Source organism: Pteronotus mesoamericanus, unplaced genomic scaffold, assembly GCF_021234165.1.
Source record: "Pteronotus mesoamericanus isolate MK-2021 breed Mesoamerican mustached bat unplaced genomic scaffold, CSHL_Meso_final scaffold_1186, whole genome shotgun sequence".
NCBI lineage: Eukaryota > Metazoa > Chordata > Mammalia > Chiroptera > Mormoopidae > Pteronotus > Pteronotus mesoamericanus.
This window is the reverse complement of record NW_026555302.1, coordinates 9676118-9691843: the sequence shown is the minus strand read 5'-3', so window position 1 is coordinate 9691843 and position 15726 is coordinate 9676118. Positions and strand designations below refer to the sequence as shown.

The 15726-nt window shown below is 39.1% G+C and overlaps 1 protein-coding gene and 1 non-coding gene across 4 annotated transcripts in view; both read right to left on the bottom strand.

Annotated features, from left to right (window-relative positions):
* Positions 1–3932: 3932 nt before the first annotated feature.
* The window catches only part of COP1 (COP1 E3 ubiquitin ligase), a 118637-nt gene continuing 106843 nt past the window's right edge, over positions 3933–15726 (bottom strand). For all 3 annotated transcript variants that reach the window (XM_054587726.1, XM_054587728.1, XM_054587727.1), the window contains 2 exons: positions 6578–6622; positions 3933–4277 (listed from right to left, as the gene is read on the bottom strand). In XM_054587726.1, coding sequence (XP_054443701.1) covers positions 4260–4277; positions 6578–6622 — 63 coding nt within the window. In that variant the 3' untranslated portion in view covers positions 3933–4259. The remainder of the gene's footprint in view (positions 4278–6577; positions 6623–15726) is intronic.
* Positions 12352–12491, bottom strand: LOC129082119 (small Cajal body-specific RNA 3). The gene has a single exon (XR_008530381.1). It is a non-coding gene; the product is annotated as a small Cajal body-specific RNA 3 (non-coding RNA).

Below are 15726 nucleotides of genomic sequence, written 5' to 3'. Positions count from 1 at the left end.
GCGTATCGGGACGGTGCTCTCTCTAACCAACTGAACTACCAGGCCAGGGCTGCCTCTTTTCTTTTCAAATAACTTGAACAGATCATCGTGATTTATTCTGTGCACTTCTCCAGTTTCGACTTACATTAATGGCTTGCGCTTCGGTGTATGCTGAAGCTATCCCTTACACTTTCATGTTTGACAATATTCCATTTCTTTTCAGATTTATAGAAAAATTACAAAGAAATCAGGAGTTCCCATATCCCCCACACCCAACATCCCTTATTATTAACATCTTACATTAGTATGGTACATTTGTTACAATTACTGAATCAATACCGACATATTAATATCAACTGAAGTCCATCCTTTATTCCAATTTCCTTAGTTTTTTCCATAATATCCTTTTCTATCTCAGGATCCCATCCAGGATATCATACTGTGTTCAGTCATGTCGCCTTAGGCCCCTCCTGGATGAGTTTCTCACGGTGCTTGTTTTGATGACCTTGACAGAGTTGAGGGCTGGTCAGCTAGTTAGTGGGATGTCCCTCAGTAGGGATTAGACTGGGGTTATGAATTTTGGGGAGGAATGTCCCAGAGCTAAAGAGCCATTTTCATGTTGACTGTGAATGCCTGGCTACGGTACTGTCCGGTCTCTCCACTGCCGTTTTTCTCTTTCTTCCATACCGTACTCTTTGGAAGGAAGTCACTATGCACAGCCCATACTTAGAAGTGGGGAATCACGTTCCATGAAAAATTTCTCTCTTCTCTCATTTATTCAATCATTTATAGAATGTATTCTGTTGCTCCAATTATCCCAACTTGGGTCAGTAAGAGCTACTCATGACTTCTTTGCTTCCCTTGGTCTTGAATGTTCCCTTGCTTCTCAGGATTCAGCTGAGATGTTACCTCCTCTCCCAAAAAAAAGTAGAAAGAAAAAAATAAAATTCCCCAAAACCACCCCTTCTTCCAGACCTTTATCTCCTACCACTCTAGGTTTTGTTTTTTCCTATGTACATCTAAAATTTACATCTATTATGGTATTTATATACTGTATACTTACCCATCTTTCCCACTGGACAAAAAGCTTTTGAAGGGTAGGGATCGACCATATCTTATTTTATATGCCTAATATGTACGTAGTATGTAGTGTCTCAATAGCATAAAACAGGAGCTCAACAAATATTTCTGCAATGATCATTATGGTTTTCTCTTTAGTCCAAAATCCAGGAGTGCCTAACATATTAGTCAGAAGCCACACAGAGGCTGGTAACTAACTTTTCTGGGAAGAACTATAAGGTGCTACTACTGTGTTAATCAGTGATGTAACAAAGAGGCTCAGAATCTAAGTTAACATTTCTTCATGTCTCACTTGTAAGCAAGCCTATTTCCTGACTATTAACCCCAGTTATATTTGCATAATTACATTAAGAGCAATGACAAATTATGTTTAGAACCAAAGGCTAGGTAGCTTCTAGTACTGCTTACCTTAGAGAAGTGATATCCCCAAAAGAGTATATAGACGTTTTGGTCATGAGGTTCCCAAGGGACTTAACGCTGGCTGAGGACTGCATAACCACTGAAGAAATAAATCTGCTGAGTTGTATGTATTCTTTGTCGTAACAACTTATTATGAGAAAATGACTTTAAATTAATCAAGACTCTTTCAAGATATAGGAATTAAGATTGTGGTAAACTATTAAACTGGGAACAGTTTTTAGGTTGGATCATGCTACCTTCCTAGTCCAAGTCACTGCTAACTCTTGACTGATCACCTTCCTAGCTGTACTCTTGCTCCATCTATTCGCAGTACGTGGGATCATGTCATTCCACTTAACCCTTCCTTTGATCTGCTTTCATAACAAAATTCACATTCTCAACCATGCCTGGAAAGGCTCCACATATCCAGTGGGCCCCTCTACCTCCTCAAACTCATCCCATACTTATCTCTTCCTTGCCTATTGATGCTAGCTAGCCATGCTCATCTTTCTGAAGTTGAGTCAGTTCCATAATTTTTTTTTGAAATCTAGTAACTCCATCTTCTTACAAGAACTTTACAAAGTTCTTTAATCTTTAATATTTCTTAGGCATGTGATATATGCCTAAGAACAAAGGAAACTTTGTCTAAGAAACCCCTACAAATCCACTGAAATAAAGATTAGGTTGAAACATGAAAATCCAAATTCTTCTTGAGTTAAAAGGGTTTTTTTTTTGTTTGTTTTTTGTTTTGGGTGTTAAGATGTACATTATCTTCAAGGTTTATTTAACTATTATGTTATTTTTCTAAGAAATAGTAATATTAATTTGATGTTGATATTCTACAAAGACTACTACAACTTTAGAAATTGTTTCTCACTATTTACAAGTAGTTAAAACACAAATTTAAAGTCTTCTTAAAATAGTAATTCATTAAAAAATTGAATCTCTTTGATAACTAAAGGTACCTTATTGATAAGCCTTCCAAACATGAAAATTAACATGACCCTACAATGTTGCCAGCTGAAAATATTTTTAAAGAATTAGACCAAATAAAATATCATAATAATATGCTTCTACTTGAATACATTCAAAGAGGCATCAACTCTCTGCTTCCTATTTTGATTCTTTTTCTGGACATATATGCCTAAATGAAGTTTTTTCAGTGAAGAGTCTACATTTGAATGTTCCTTCTATACTCTGCAAAAGGTTATTCATAAATCTTGGAAACAAAGGTCAACTAACATTGTTCTGGCCAATGACAGGAATAACTTTTGAATGACAGTGATCTTTCCTCTCAGAACTGAGTCCAAAAGTTTATTAGGTTCTTAACTCCCACAAGTAAAATAAAATTGTGAAGCTGAAAACTAAAAAATTTCACCTAAGTCTGAGGCAAACTCATTGAATGGTTAAAACTGATCTGAATTGATGCAAGACTATTTTTAGCCTTTATGAACCCCATAGGAGGTGAACATTCATACATTTTGCTGCGAAATAGTAATCTGTTTGAGAATAGTGTGTTTATTGTTCCAGATTCTGCTGGCGGGTGTTACATATGTCATTCATATAGTTATTCACACCAAGCTTCTCCAAGTGTCTATTTTCATAACATACGTGGAGTTAATTGTTTATATCTTTTTCTGAAGTGTTCAGGCTTTTACAGTAACTCAAAGAGGATGCTTCATATTACCTTTGCTTGACCTGCTACTCTCCTAATTTCTTTCTTTTTACAAACAGAAAACTATTTAGAAAATTAACTAGACGATCTAAGAGATTACATGGATTAGAAATTTCTTTCCCCCGCTGCCAGGAACTGGCGAACTACGTACGATGTGCGGGCCAAACCTGCCCCTGCACTGGTTTCACGGCCCTCCCACCTGCTTGCGTGCTTGCTGTCTGTGGCTGCCTCCCTGCTACAAAGCAGAGCTGCAGAGTTGTGACACAAACCACATAACTTGCAAAGCCTGAAATATTTACTGCCTGGCCCTTTACAGAACGGGTTTGCTGACCCCTGCTCTATGACCAGCCCAGGATGGTACTAATAGCTATGATTGTACAAAGCAGGTTGGTTGGCCTGCATTTAGGGCTAATAGTATGTATGCGTGACACTTCAAAAGCAAAGACAGAGATACCTGTCAAAGATTGACATTCTCTTTCTGTTTGAATGTGGTCTCAACGAGTCAAAATTTTAGATCCTTGGTCAGATCCAGAGGGACTGAGGAGTCTAGTACTTGCTCATGATATAAATCTGGTCAGAGAATGAAGAAAGGAATTCACAAGATAAAGTTATAAACCTTCCCATCTACGGTAAACATTAAATTCACTGGAAGGAATTAATATACTTTTATATTTACATTGACATGCATAATTCCAAAGAGGTCGGGAAATACGGATCTGAAAACTTATTCACTGATGTGTTATTCTACAGTTCATGTGTGTTGCCATCTCTTGCCACAACTGACAAAAACTTTCCCAGCTCAACTGTGGCTCAATAAACTTTTATTATTTTTTGTTATTTATTTTTATTCAAAAGAATTTGTTTCCCTATCACAAAAATTAGATAACCACACCACCAACAGCAGCCAAGTCCGTAGAGTTACATTGATGGTGGAGAGGTCACTGGGTGTTCCCAATGTCCCAACGGTCATAAAGGAGGAGGAGAAGGAAAGGAAAAAATGCTCAGAACAAATCCAAAACCCATGGTGACGTTGGGGAGAGACGTGACATGACAGTCTGTCTTCTCTCACTGTCAGCTGCAGGCGTATTCGAGCAGGACCAAGTACAACTGAACTTGAGCAAACCCTTCATACCAACTCCAGCACCTAATTGGGGGAGGGGAAAGGATCAGTTTAATAAAACAGTTCTAAAATACAGAAAGAGTTTTATAAATCTTTACTATATTGTAAATGGAGAACTAAATCAGGAAAACTTTTCCTAACTGCTAAAACGCCAAAGAATTTGAAGGAGACATTAACCCTTTCTTACTTTCAAGATTAATCCTTTTTTATTTTCAATTCAACAGTTGGATGAATGCTTCAGATGAGTTATCTCCACAGTTAACTACAAAGCCTTCAAGATAAACCACATTAAAACATGTAAATAAAGAAAGTGCCTGATGCATAGCAGAGATATAACATTTTGATAATCGACACAGGGTGGGGCAAAAGGAGGTCTACAGTTGTATTCACTTTTGAATACAATGCTTCATAAATAATACAGTAACTTTCACATGCTCAAGTTTATTCTTGTATTTTTATTTATTAATTATTATTGTATTCAAAAGTGGATACAACTGTAAACCTCCTTTTGCTCCACCCTGTGTGTTGTTACCTTTCTATGTTCTTAAGAAAATTTTAAGCAATGCTGTTGAAGACTTTAATCTACTTATCTCTCCCACTGATGAAGAGCTAATAGTGATTAAGGTGTCCAGGACCTAAAATCTTGCCTCTGTCTATTGCTTCATAATTTTATAGTTAATTATCTGGTGTCAAGATATTTTGTTAGTTATTAAAGTAGTATTTTGTCATGCAAGAAAGGTATAATATTGCTAAAATTAAAACTGAGAAGCAGCAATGAGCAGTTATACAAAGAGCGGAAGAAATGACTAAGAAAGAGCATAGAACATGAGGAAAGTTACAAGCTCCTGTCAAACAGAATAATGTAAGACGGAGGCTGCCATTCTAGGTGGCAAAGAAGTAAAGGAGCAGCTTTTCCCTCCTGTCAGTGCTAAAGCTTGGCTTGTAACTGTGCTTCCATAATGGTTTCGTTTTTATTGTTAGCAAGCAGGCGTAAGAGGTCAATGCTGTTGAACAAAATCTTAGATTTGTCACTAAGATTCTCTAAGTACTCTCTGAGCTTCTGTAGATCTTTTAGCAAATCCCAATTGCCTCAAAGACCAAACTTACAGAATAATGAGGTGCAGCTTTTTCAATAAATGGCTTGCCATGAGAATAAGATAAAGGGAGACTGAGTGACTACAGACAGCCACTTAAAACAGAGATCCAAGACCTTCTACCATCTTGCTTCAGGCTTCCAGGACATGACACCGATCAGCTCAAAGCCTGGCTTTCATTTAAGCTGCCCATGGCCCTCTAACGAGGCGTTCCAGGTAGAGAAGCTAGCCCCATAAGGAGTACTATGTAAATTAGTGTGACCAGCTAACAGTGCAGGTCTGCTTCCAGTTTGCTCCATTCATCTGCAGGACAGGGTGTTAGGCTTGGATGTGCTCCCTGGCTTGCTAGGTCATTCCCCACTCAGGATGACTGGAAGGAAGCCATGGCAGAACTAATGCTAAGTAGCAATGTCCTGTTATCTCTATTAGCAGAGGATATGTAGAAAGAACCGGTGTCCAGAGTAAGTGCTGATCAAACCCCTGTACTGAAAACCTCCTCCAAAACTGGTTTCTTTAAAAAGTTTACTGCTTACCTCAGGATTTGTTTGTCCAATGTATGGTGCCTAAGTGCTAAATATGCAATGGTACAATCAGATATAATTTTTACTTCTGTGAACTCCTAACTACAAAAAAAAAGTAGGTGGAAAACTACGTCTGAATTTGACACTGAGGTTGTGTGCCCAGAGACAGTTAAGTCTCAGATTACGCTAATGGCAAGATCACATAATCAAACAATTTTCAGCGAACACTAGAATACCTTTTCTTCCCTTGGCAACTGATGAATAACCTACTTGCCAGGGAAGAGAATCATGAAGAAGAATAAGAGGAAGATATTTTTAAATCTGGTGAACGTCTAAGCCTCTCCAGCTATACCTTGGACCCTGTCCACTGAATGCCCTGAGGAGTCGTTTACTGGCATAAAAGCAGCTGAACAGCGCTTGGCCCACAGTGACTGCTTAATGGTCTTCACCTGCTCTTCATTCTGACCACCTGTAAATCCATTCAGCATTCACACCACCTCTAACAAGTACTATCATCTTCTCCAGGGTTGCAAGCCATTTATTCTTTTCCCCTTCAATCAAAACCATTTCCAAACAGACAGAGACCCATGATTTGGAAATACCTCTAAGGCGTAGTACAACTCTGTATTTCCAGGTCACAGTTATAGTCTGTTACAGTCTAAAAACGGAACTGAGTTTAAAATGGAGATGTGTAAGGTAAATAGCTTACCTTAATTGTACCCTGACTGTTAGCAGCAATCAGCACATTGGACTCCTGGAAAAGAACAAGAATCTTTAAAGCACAGAGAAGCATTTTCTGGGGGGCAGTCCAAGTGAATAATTACCTATTTTTCTTTCTTCCCTTCACCCCAGGACACCAATAGAATCTAAAGTGGGAAACCAACTTTAACATATTTTTACTACAAATTTTAAACACAAAATTTCGTATTTTGAAGACTGAGTTTTAATAAAAATAATAAAGTTGAAGGCAGAGTAGGAAACTTTCAAATGTAAAGAAAAATAAAAGAGAAATGAATTACTACTAGAAGGAAAGCCAAGAGAAACAAAGACTAAAATAAAACACTAGTAAAAATAACCTGAAAGTGCACAATCCTTTCCTTAGAAAACTCCTCCTTCATTCATTTTTCTCCCATAAAACACCAGCAACTGATGTAAGTGCTGCCACATCTCTGACATCGCTCTCTACAGACAGCTATGTGGTATCAGGAAAACAAACAAATGTGAATATGCATCTGGGAGAAGGGAGACTATCTTTCTTCTTAATTATTCTATCACTCAGTATTTGCATTTTTAATAATTGTGGTGATTACTTGAAATAGAATGTATATAGTAACATATTTTTATATTCTAATCTTTAGGGAAAAAAATTTCTCTGGCAAGTATGAAGAATGGAAAAAAAGTGGATGAGACCTAGTTTACCAGAGAGAACCCCATTAAATAGGAAGAGCTGGGACCTGTCTCCTGTTGGAAACAAAGTCTAACAGGCTCTGGAGCTTGGAAGTGTATAAAAGTCTTTTTGCTTTTCAGAGTAGGCAGCCAAAAGGAGGTAAACAGACTCAAAACTGCCATAGAAATCACATGGCTGATGGAAAGACTGAATCCAAGTAATAGTTATGAGAAACAGATAAAGTGGTCACACCTCAATGAAAGACAGGATCTGCCTTAACATCCTACAGGCTTCGTGACAAAGTGAGGAGGAGAAGACAGAAGATTCTTGATCTGTATACTGGGAAAGTTACTTCAGCTAACCTGAGCTAAACTTTAGTTTCTCTGCTGTAAGGAAACTGTGTTCTACCAACTTAATATATTTGTATTTTTTAACTTTCCCTTTGATTTCTTGTAAAGTTACTTTTGGAAAATGCTCACATCTTTGATTCTGGTGTGAGAGGGAATAATTTTTCCCACTATCACTCACATTTTTGGTATCTCACTATTCCTCAGATGCAGTCAGTGGCGATACCATCCGCGGTCTTTGTTGCCCCAAGAGGGAACAAGGACGTGTTTTCACCTGGGGCGGGCATGAGCGCCGCTGAGGGTGGGGTCTGGGGCACACCACCTCAAAATCTGGCACCTGATACTGCAGACCTTAAACCGAAGGAGCTTGAGAAGACAACAGAAGCAGGAAGGTCACTCTGAACCCGCAACCCCAAAACAGATCACAAAGCCCTCCACTGAGGCGCCCACCCCGTATGCAGAGGAAAGGAACACCCTCCTCTCCAAAGACAAGGGAAGCCAAGAAGAACCGAACAAACAGGCCTTGCTGGGTTCCCCAGACTGCAATGGCCGCCTCCTGCTTCGTGAGCGACCACGTTCCCGTGCAAGGGCCCACTCGCCCTCCCACCCAGCACTAAACACGCATGCCTGTTCCTTAGGGTCCTCACTTCTTTATGCAGGCGCCCATGTCGCAGAAAACAAACACATCTGTATGTGCTTCTCCTGGTAATGTGTCCAGGTTAATTTTCAGACCCAGCTAAGGACCCAAGAGGGTTAAGGAAAACTTTTTCCTCCTCTAACACCGACATTTTCCTAGCTGAGGTTTCTCCTTAAATCAGCACCCATATCCCTGAAAACAGTAACATGGGTAATACAGTATTCCCTATTAGAATTAGTTTCCATATCCAGTTTGGACCCAGACATGGTTCTTCTGTCAACACCTTCCAGAAATGAAGCCACAAATGGCGCTAGAGCACTGGATCGATCTAGTTTCTGTTTGAGGAGACTCCAGTCTCCAAGAAAGCCATGGCCACCCTCGTCAGACACGGCAGTCACCCCAAATTGCTCCCTCTGCTGTGGGAACACAGACAAAAGCAGGATCGTGAAAATTAGACCGACAGAGCCCACAGCTCTATCTCTTTCTGCCATTGTAGTTGTCGTAACCTTTTAACACAAGGGAGGAAGGCGGCCAAACCCGGCAGAGACGAGGGTGCTCCCTGAGGCAGGGAGAATGAGTACACTGTGCCGGTCACACAGATTATCACATGATTCAAACTGCCAATTCTTCGTGGAAGGAAAGCCTGGAAATGTGTGGTATACTAGCATACAGTGTGAAGACGAGGCTCACTTAAACAGCAGGTCACCACACAGGAGGAGTGTGAAGTCTGTACAATGACTACACTAAACCCAAGAAGACTTCTGATAACTACCCAACATGAATAGACAATGTTCTTTTGTAAACTCAGGACTGTCATAGCATTAATAGGTGGCGCCACATTAGATGCTACCAAAGGGTTAACACTAAGCATCTTTTCCTGTGAAGACAGGTAAATATCTCATTTATAAATAAGCCAACACAGGAGGTGATTGCCCAGCTGCAACCATCTTTTGGGGCTAACATATAGGTGACAGAGTGCCCCGAGAATTCTTAGAAACACTCAGAACTTAATATCAACAAACAATGAAAGAAAAATAATAGTTTCACATCTCAGTGTACACCCTCCCTGCAAAGACCATGGACTTATTAAAAAAAAGAAAGGATTTAGGATTAAACTGTCTTTCATATAGCCAAGTACTAACTTAAGATAAATTAATTTTTGCACACCACAGAAAAATAAAACCAGGTATTATAAATGGTGATGGAAGGAGACTTGACTTGGGGTGGTGAACACACAATATACAGATGACCTATTACACAACTGTACCCATGAAATCCATATAATTTTATTCACCAATGTCAACCCAAATAAATTCAATTAAAAAAAAAAAAGGTTGCTAGAAGTTCCCCATAAAGCCAAAAAAAAAAAAACAAAAACAAACCCCAGATATTTCATACTTCAGCATAGAGGTATAAAAGTGGCAAGTACAAGATTATTACTGCAGGTCTCGAGTGATTTCGCTTGCGTTTGGAATGACTGGGAATCCCTAGCCGCAGCTGTCTTCTGCCAGAGCCCGAATGTAAATAAGTTCTGGCTCACTGAGTTGTTTTTACTTGCTAAGTGAAATAAAAATGCTAGCCAGTAATTCTCATTTTCTCCTTCTTTCTTGGTAACTGACAGTTTTGCTATTAATCCTGCACTTAATATTTTCTTCTTAATATAAAGAGACTAAAAAAAGATAATGGTAAAAGTTAAAAGTAAGTCTTTTAGAAAAATAGAAGTCATACAGTCACCAACGAGCATCCACTTAAGTTTTCTCTTTGCTAGCTTGCCTATAAAAGTGCCAATACAGTTAATATATGAAAATCCTAAACAAGCTGAGAAATAACAATTATTCACCTAGTTTGCAGTTAGAGGATTTATTCCGAGAGATAGACATAATTGATTTTAAATGTGAATTAATTTTATTATAGATTTAAATATGTAAAAAACCCAAACAATTTCCATTTCTGGCCATGGCAGAGTAAGTGGAAGAGATCTGTTCTCTTACCAACTAGAAAACTAAACAAAATATTTAAGAGAACACTGGACAAGAAGTAGTGCAGGACTGCACTTCCCATAGGAAGGGAAACAAACGAGGCGAGTCCTGTAAGTGCCCTGGCTTCCTGCTTGGAGGTGGCTCCGGGACCCCAGAGCAGGAACGCGCAATCCCACAGAGCACAGAGGAGCCTGCGCGGGCCTGAGCAGAGAGACGGGAGCTCAGGGTGTCTGCAGGGCACCTGAATTTGTCTGGCAAAGCACCACAGATTGTCCTGGTTCCTCCCTGCATCCAACTTACATTTTTTTCTGTTAAGTGCTGATCTTTTTATTAGGCACCCAAAGGAACTTGTGTTCACAGTCAGGGAATACATACTATAACTGCTCTTAGCGGTGAATATTAAAAATATTTAATACAGGCACCAGTCATAAAAAAACTAGTACAGCTATCCCATTACACATCTGACTGTCCCTGATTTTACAGGATATGGCATATTCTCTGCCATAAAAGTAGTTCTAGTTCTAGTCAATCTTTAATGGTAAAGACACAGTAAATACCCATCTTAAAGGGATTTAAAATTTATATAATGAGGACCAAAGTCTGAGCTTTCATAAACCTCAGAGAGCAAAGCGGGGTGGGTGACTGATGGCGCTGGTACAGTGTCATCACTGTACATGCTCACTTGCCTTTACATTCGAATAAGCCCATCCTGAATTAAGATCAGCTTTGCGTTGTTACATGTGAGGGTCACTTGATTCCTTCATTCACATATCTGGTTTGAGTAGAAGCCTGCTGATATCTACTAGATTTACTGGGTTTTGTGCAGAAGAAAATTTTAAGGGGCATGTATGATATTGCAGGAAAGGGTGAGGATACACATGCAGTTACATGGAAAAATATGGCAGCAAGTAGACTAAAAAACACAGGGGCACTGCAAAGGATTTAAGGACACAGGGAAAAGTACTACACATCTTGGCCTTGGTCAAGACATCCTAGAAAGTGATAAAGATCAGGGGGGACAGCTCTTAAGTATATTGGACACATATGTTGAGATAGGTTTAGTCATAAGCATTCTATTCTCTGTGTTCATGATTTTTAGCGGGAGGTCATTTTAGTGAAGGGTCTTGAATCTAGATTTAAATTTATCATGCAAAGAAAAAGAACAAAAATAACACAAGAAAAATCTTAAAATGGCTCATTAAAATGAAGACTAGAGTAGACTAAGGGCTTCTAAAGAGCCTAAAAAAAAATAAGGCTAGTTATTCAACAACTGTCGATGCAGTAGCTGCTCAGAGTAAAAAATATGGGGATTTCAGAACCACAAACAGGATTCTCACACAATGTTATAAATAAACCCACAGCGGCAGCTTGCTTATTAGCACACCCTGGCGCTATGTATCACTCTCAGTGCATTAGAAATACCTCTGCTACTCCCTCCCCCTTTCCCGTCCCCTCCGCCACCCCCTCCCCACAGCAGAACACACGCCATGAAAAACGGAGATTTCAAATTTAATACTAAGAAGTTAATACTTAATAGCCAGCTTTTACCTTGGAAATGGTCATTTCAAAATTTGGATACAGTAAAAGATTACATAAACTGTATTTTGTAAAAAAACACTTTAATAATAACAAGGCAATTCTTAATGAGAAAATTTTCACGAAAGCCACCTCTAACTCCTTCACAGCTAAATATTGATCAGCCTTTATTGATAATCCTGAGTTAGTTAAGTGAATGTGGTCCCTCAGAAAAATATTTCTACATTCATTCTACTTCCTATCTGTAGCTTCCTGAAACAAACAAACAATACCTATTTTTAAAAACCGTAAGATTCCTCAAAAAACCAGTTAAGATGGATGCAGAAGTAACATCACTGGGTTGTCTATTAAAAACCCAGTACGCTGTGGGGAAAGGAAGAAGAGGGTATAGGGGGATAAATGGTGACAGAAGGAGACTTGACTTTGAGTGAACACACGATACAAAATACAGATGATGTATTATAGGACTTCACACCTGAAACCTAGGTCACCCCGATATATTCAATGCAAATTTAAAGAAAAATCCAGCACAGTTAATCAGCAGAGATATTAAGCAAAATGACAAGGAAAGCAGTACCTGGAGCGCAGGTTTTAAAGGTTGTGTGGAGGGGAACGATCAGACTCAGCCAGCTGTGCTAAGCCAGACAGAGTCCTCCATGTTTCTGTAGGGTCACGGCAATGTGCAGACAAAAGGCATTTTTCGTTTGTCCACATGGTTGGTTCCTGCAGGTCCCATGTTTTGTGTACTTCATTACTAAGAAGCCTTTTGTTATCCAGTCTTTTCTATATTCTCATTTAAGCACACTTCAATGCATTCAAACAAGTTATGGAAAATAAACAGGATTTGAGGATTTAATTCCCATTAAAAGACACACAATGTACGAACTCAAAGTGATCTTCACTCAGGGAGAAAAGGTTGTAAAGAACATGTACGAGGGAAGGAGGACTGATACACAAAAATACCATGTACATCCACCACCCTTCCTTCATTCCCAGCTTAATTTGGAAATTATGCTTTCCAGCTTAATTTCCTTTACCACACAGCACTCAGATGTCCTCTAGAAACCTGCAATCGCCTCCACATGCCAGTACCTGAGACCTTCGGACGCTCTCCTGAATAAAGCTTGAGAGCCTCGGGCTTGCAACTGCACTTCTGACGGGGGCGGGGCGGGGCACTCTGCATGAGGAGGGCCTCTGAGTGTGGGACCATGCCTGTCTACTGGCGTTATTCGCTAGTCCTCGGGAATTCTCAGGCAGAGCTGTTCCAAGAGTTCTGTACTATTTTAGCGATGTCACAGTAGAAACAGTAACGAATTTAAGATAGGGAGACCCGGACCTCCATTTTGGTTCTGTCATAGTATTTCTTAACCCTCTTAGAGATTCAATCTCTTCAATTACGAAACAGATAATTGTAGGTTTTTCATAGAATTTTTTAATAAAAACTCAAAGAAAACACAGTCAAGTATCTAACCAGAGAAAAACAGGCATATTATAAGGCGCCCCAAAATACATGGCAGTTATTCTTATTAAAATACCCCAATTTCTTTACAGTTAAAGGGCAGCTGTCCCAATTGTTACTACTACTGTACCATTCTAGTCACCATATTTCTGATCTTATAAAATAGGTTCCAGACATAAAGTAGGCTCTCCAGGTTAAGGAGACTTAAATTTTATCATAACTTTCTTCCCTAGAAAACTAAGTAGCTGCTGGTGGTAATACTTTTTGCTGTCAAGGCAGAAGCCAGGAATACAACTGGGGCCACACTAATGAAGTACCACAACTAGGGAAGAATATATGTGAACAGCAGGTGGCAGAGTGCATTCTACAGGCGTATCAGCAGCTGTGAGAAGCCAGAAATGAAGATGAGATGGTTAAGAAAGGGATAGAAAAGTAGGGATTGGGTTAAAAGAAAGGATGAGAGAATTTAGATAAGCAGGAGGGAGAGAACGAGGCAATACAGACTTGGGGAACAACAGGAACACAAGTTGAGAGGTAAGAATTGGAACTGAATGGGATAATGAAGGAACTTTCTTAATAGATGTTTTGTGTTAGAAAATAGAAACAAGGTTAGATAAATAGCATTATTTCAGATTCTTAAAAATCTTGAACTTGCCAGTAGTTTAAATACAATGCCTAAGATCAAACACGTGAGGAATGAGAAAAAATTAAAGAGTGACATTTAAAGTCATTTCTCTGATTAGAGTATGCTATATACTTATTTTAAAGGCTGACTTCTAATTAATTAATTAGATCTGAAATCTAGGCTACCTTTTGATCACTTCTTCCCCTAGAACTGAAATTGGATTTTTTAAAGGATCATATTTAATTGTGAGGGTAAAATACAATTTTTAAAGTAGATAAAGGTACTTGAAGTAAAACAGATATAATAATCAAGTTGAGGAAATATATTTATCATTATACCCTACTTTTTAATGATAGCCAAATATACAAGTTGGAGTTAAATGCAAATATTAAATTTGCTAGGGAACTTTCTGAATGACCTGGGCTCAAATAAAGGTGGTAAGCAATGTCTGACTCTGCCTGAATTCCTCTGGGTAATGGTTAAGGACATCCACTAGCAGTGTACGAAGGTCAGCTAAAGGGGACATAAATGTGCTGGAAGTAATCTATGAAGGGAGGGGAGAAACAGGAACGAGGAGATGAAAAGCACAAATAAATGAAAAAAGAGAAAAACACAGGACATATTTCAAACAAAGTATTACTGCTGCTTGATGAATAACTAGACGATTATAAAAAGAGAGATGTAACAATAATGACTTAAGAGCTTCAGGCTTAAATGACTTAGAAGAATGATAAAGCCAAACGGAAACAGGGACGCTGATCTGGCAGAGGCTGAAAGCAAAAATCAAAGAAATAGTACTTCATAATAAATTCGTTTTGGTTATACAGAATAAATTCCCAAAGAGCTCACTGCTTGTTATCAATCGACCTCACTTCTTTTTGTGACCAGTTAGGGTCTTTGAAAATTAAGTAAAATTTAATTTGTTAATTCAATAAAGACTTATAAAGCAAATATAAACATAAAAAGGCTCAAAACCTGATTATGTTATAGCACTTTTTTATGTATGAATCCCATGGGCAGGGCTTTAGAAGTGGAAGTTCCGAAACTTCTGAGTTGGTGAACACACGCAAGTGACGGACGTGGAAAGACGGCCTGAGTGGAGAAGGCACGCAGGCCCCACGCCACCCCGCCCCACCCCCACCCCACCGACACCTTTCCCTACGCCTTTTCCAGGTGCCTGTTCCCAAGTCACAGCCTTTATAAAAAAAACTGGTGAACGGTGGGTCAAATTTGGCTGATTAAACATCTTGACGTGCTGCCTTATGAGAGACAGATCTTTGAATCCAGCTTAAGATCCTGATTTAGTACAAGCACTATAAGAATGTTCTAGCCTTCAATTTTGCCAGAGGTCAGAAAGAACCCATCTATTACCCCCGATGTTTCCTTCAGAGTTGGTCTTTACAACCTCTTCCAAAGAGACCAACTTCCAAAGGGACCTTGGAAAGCCACCTTACGTGGCTCCTGGGAGGGTCTGAGAGAGTGTCTATCACTCCTGTGAGATGAACAGGTCTGTGGTAGCTGTTGTCGGAAACACTTTTTTCCCCTTCTCACCTGGAAACTCTATTGGACCTCCACAAATTTCTGCAGGGGGATCAAGGCTGGGTTAAGAAAGGGATAGAAAAGTAGGGATTGCCAGGGATGAGATCTTTATTTCTCTCTTCCACATCATTCTAAGCTATTTAATAGTAAAGTAAAAAAAAAATTATGTATCCCCTAAAGAATCAACAACAGTAACAACAGTGAAGGTTCCTGGGTCTCACCCTCAGAAATTCTCACGTATGAACAAGTCTGGGGTTCAGAAATTTGCTTTTTAAATACATATTCCAGGTAATTAATAATTTTGAAGTAGATATTAATAGACATACTTTAAAAAACAGTAGTATAGATG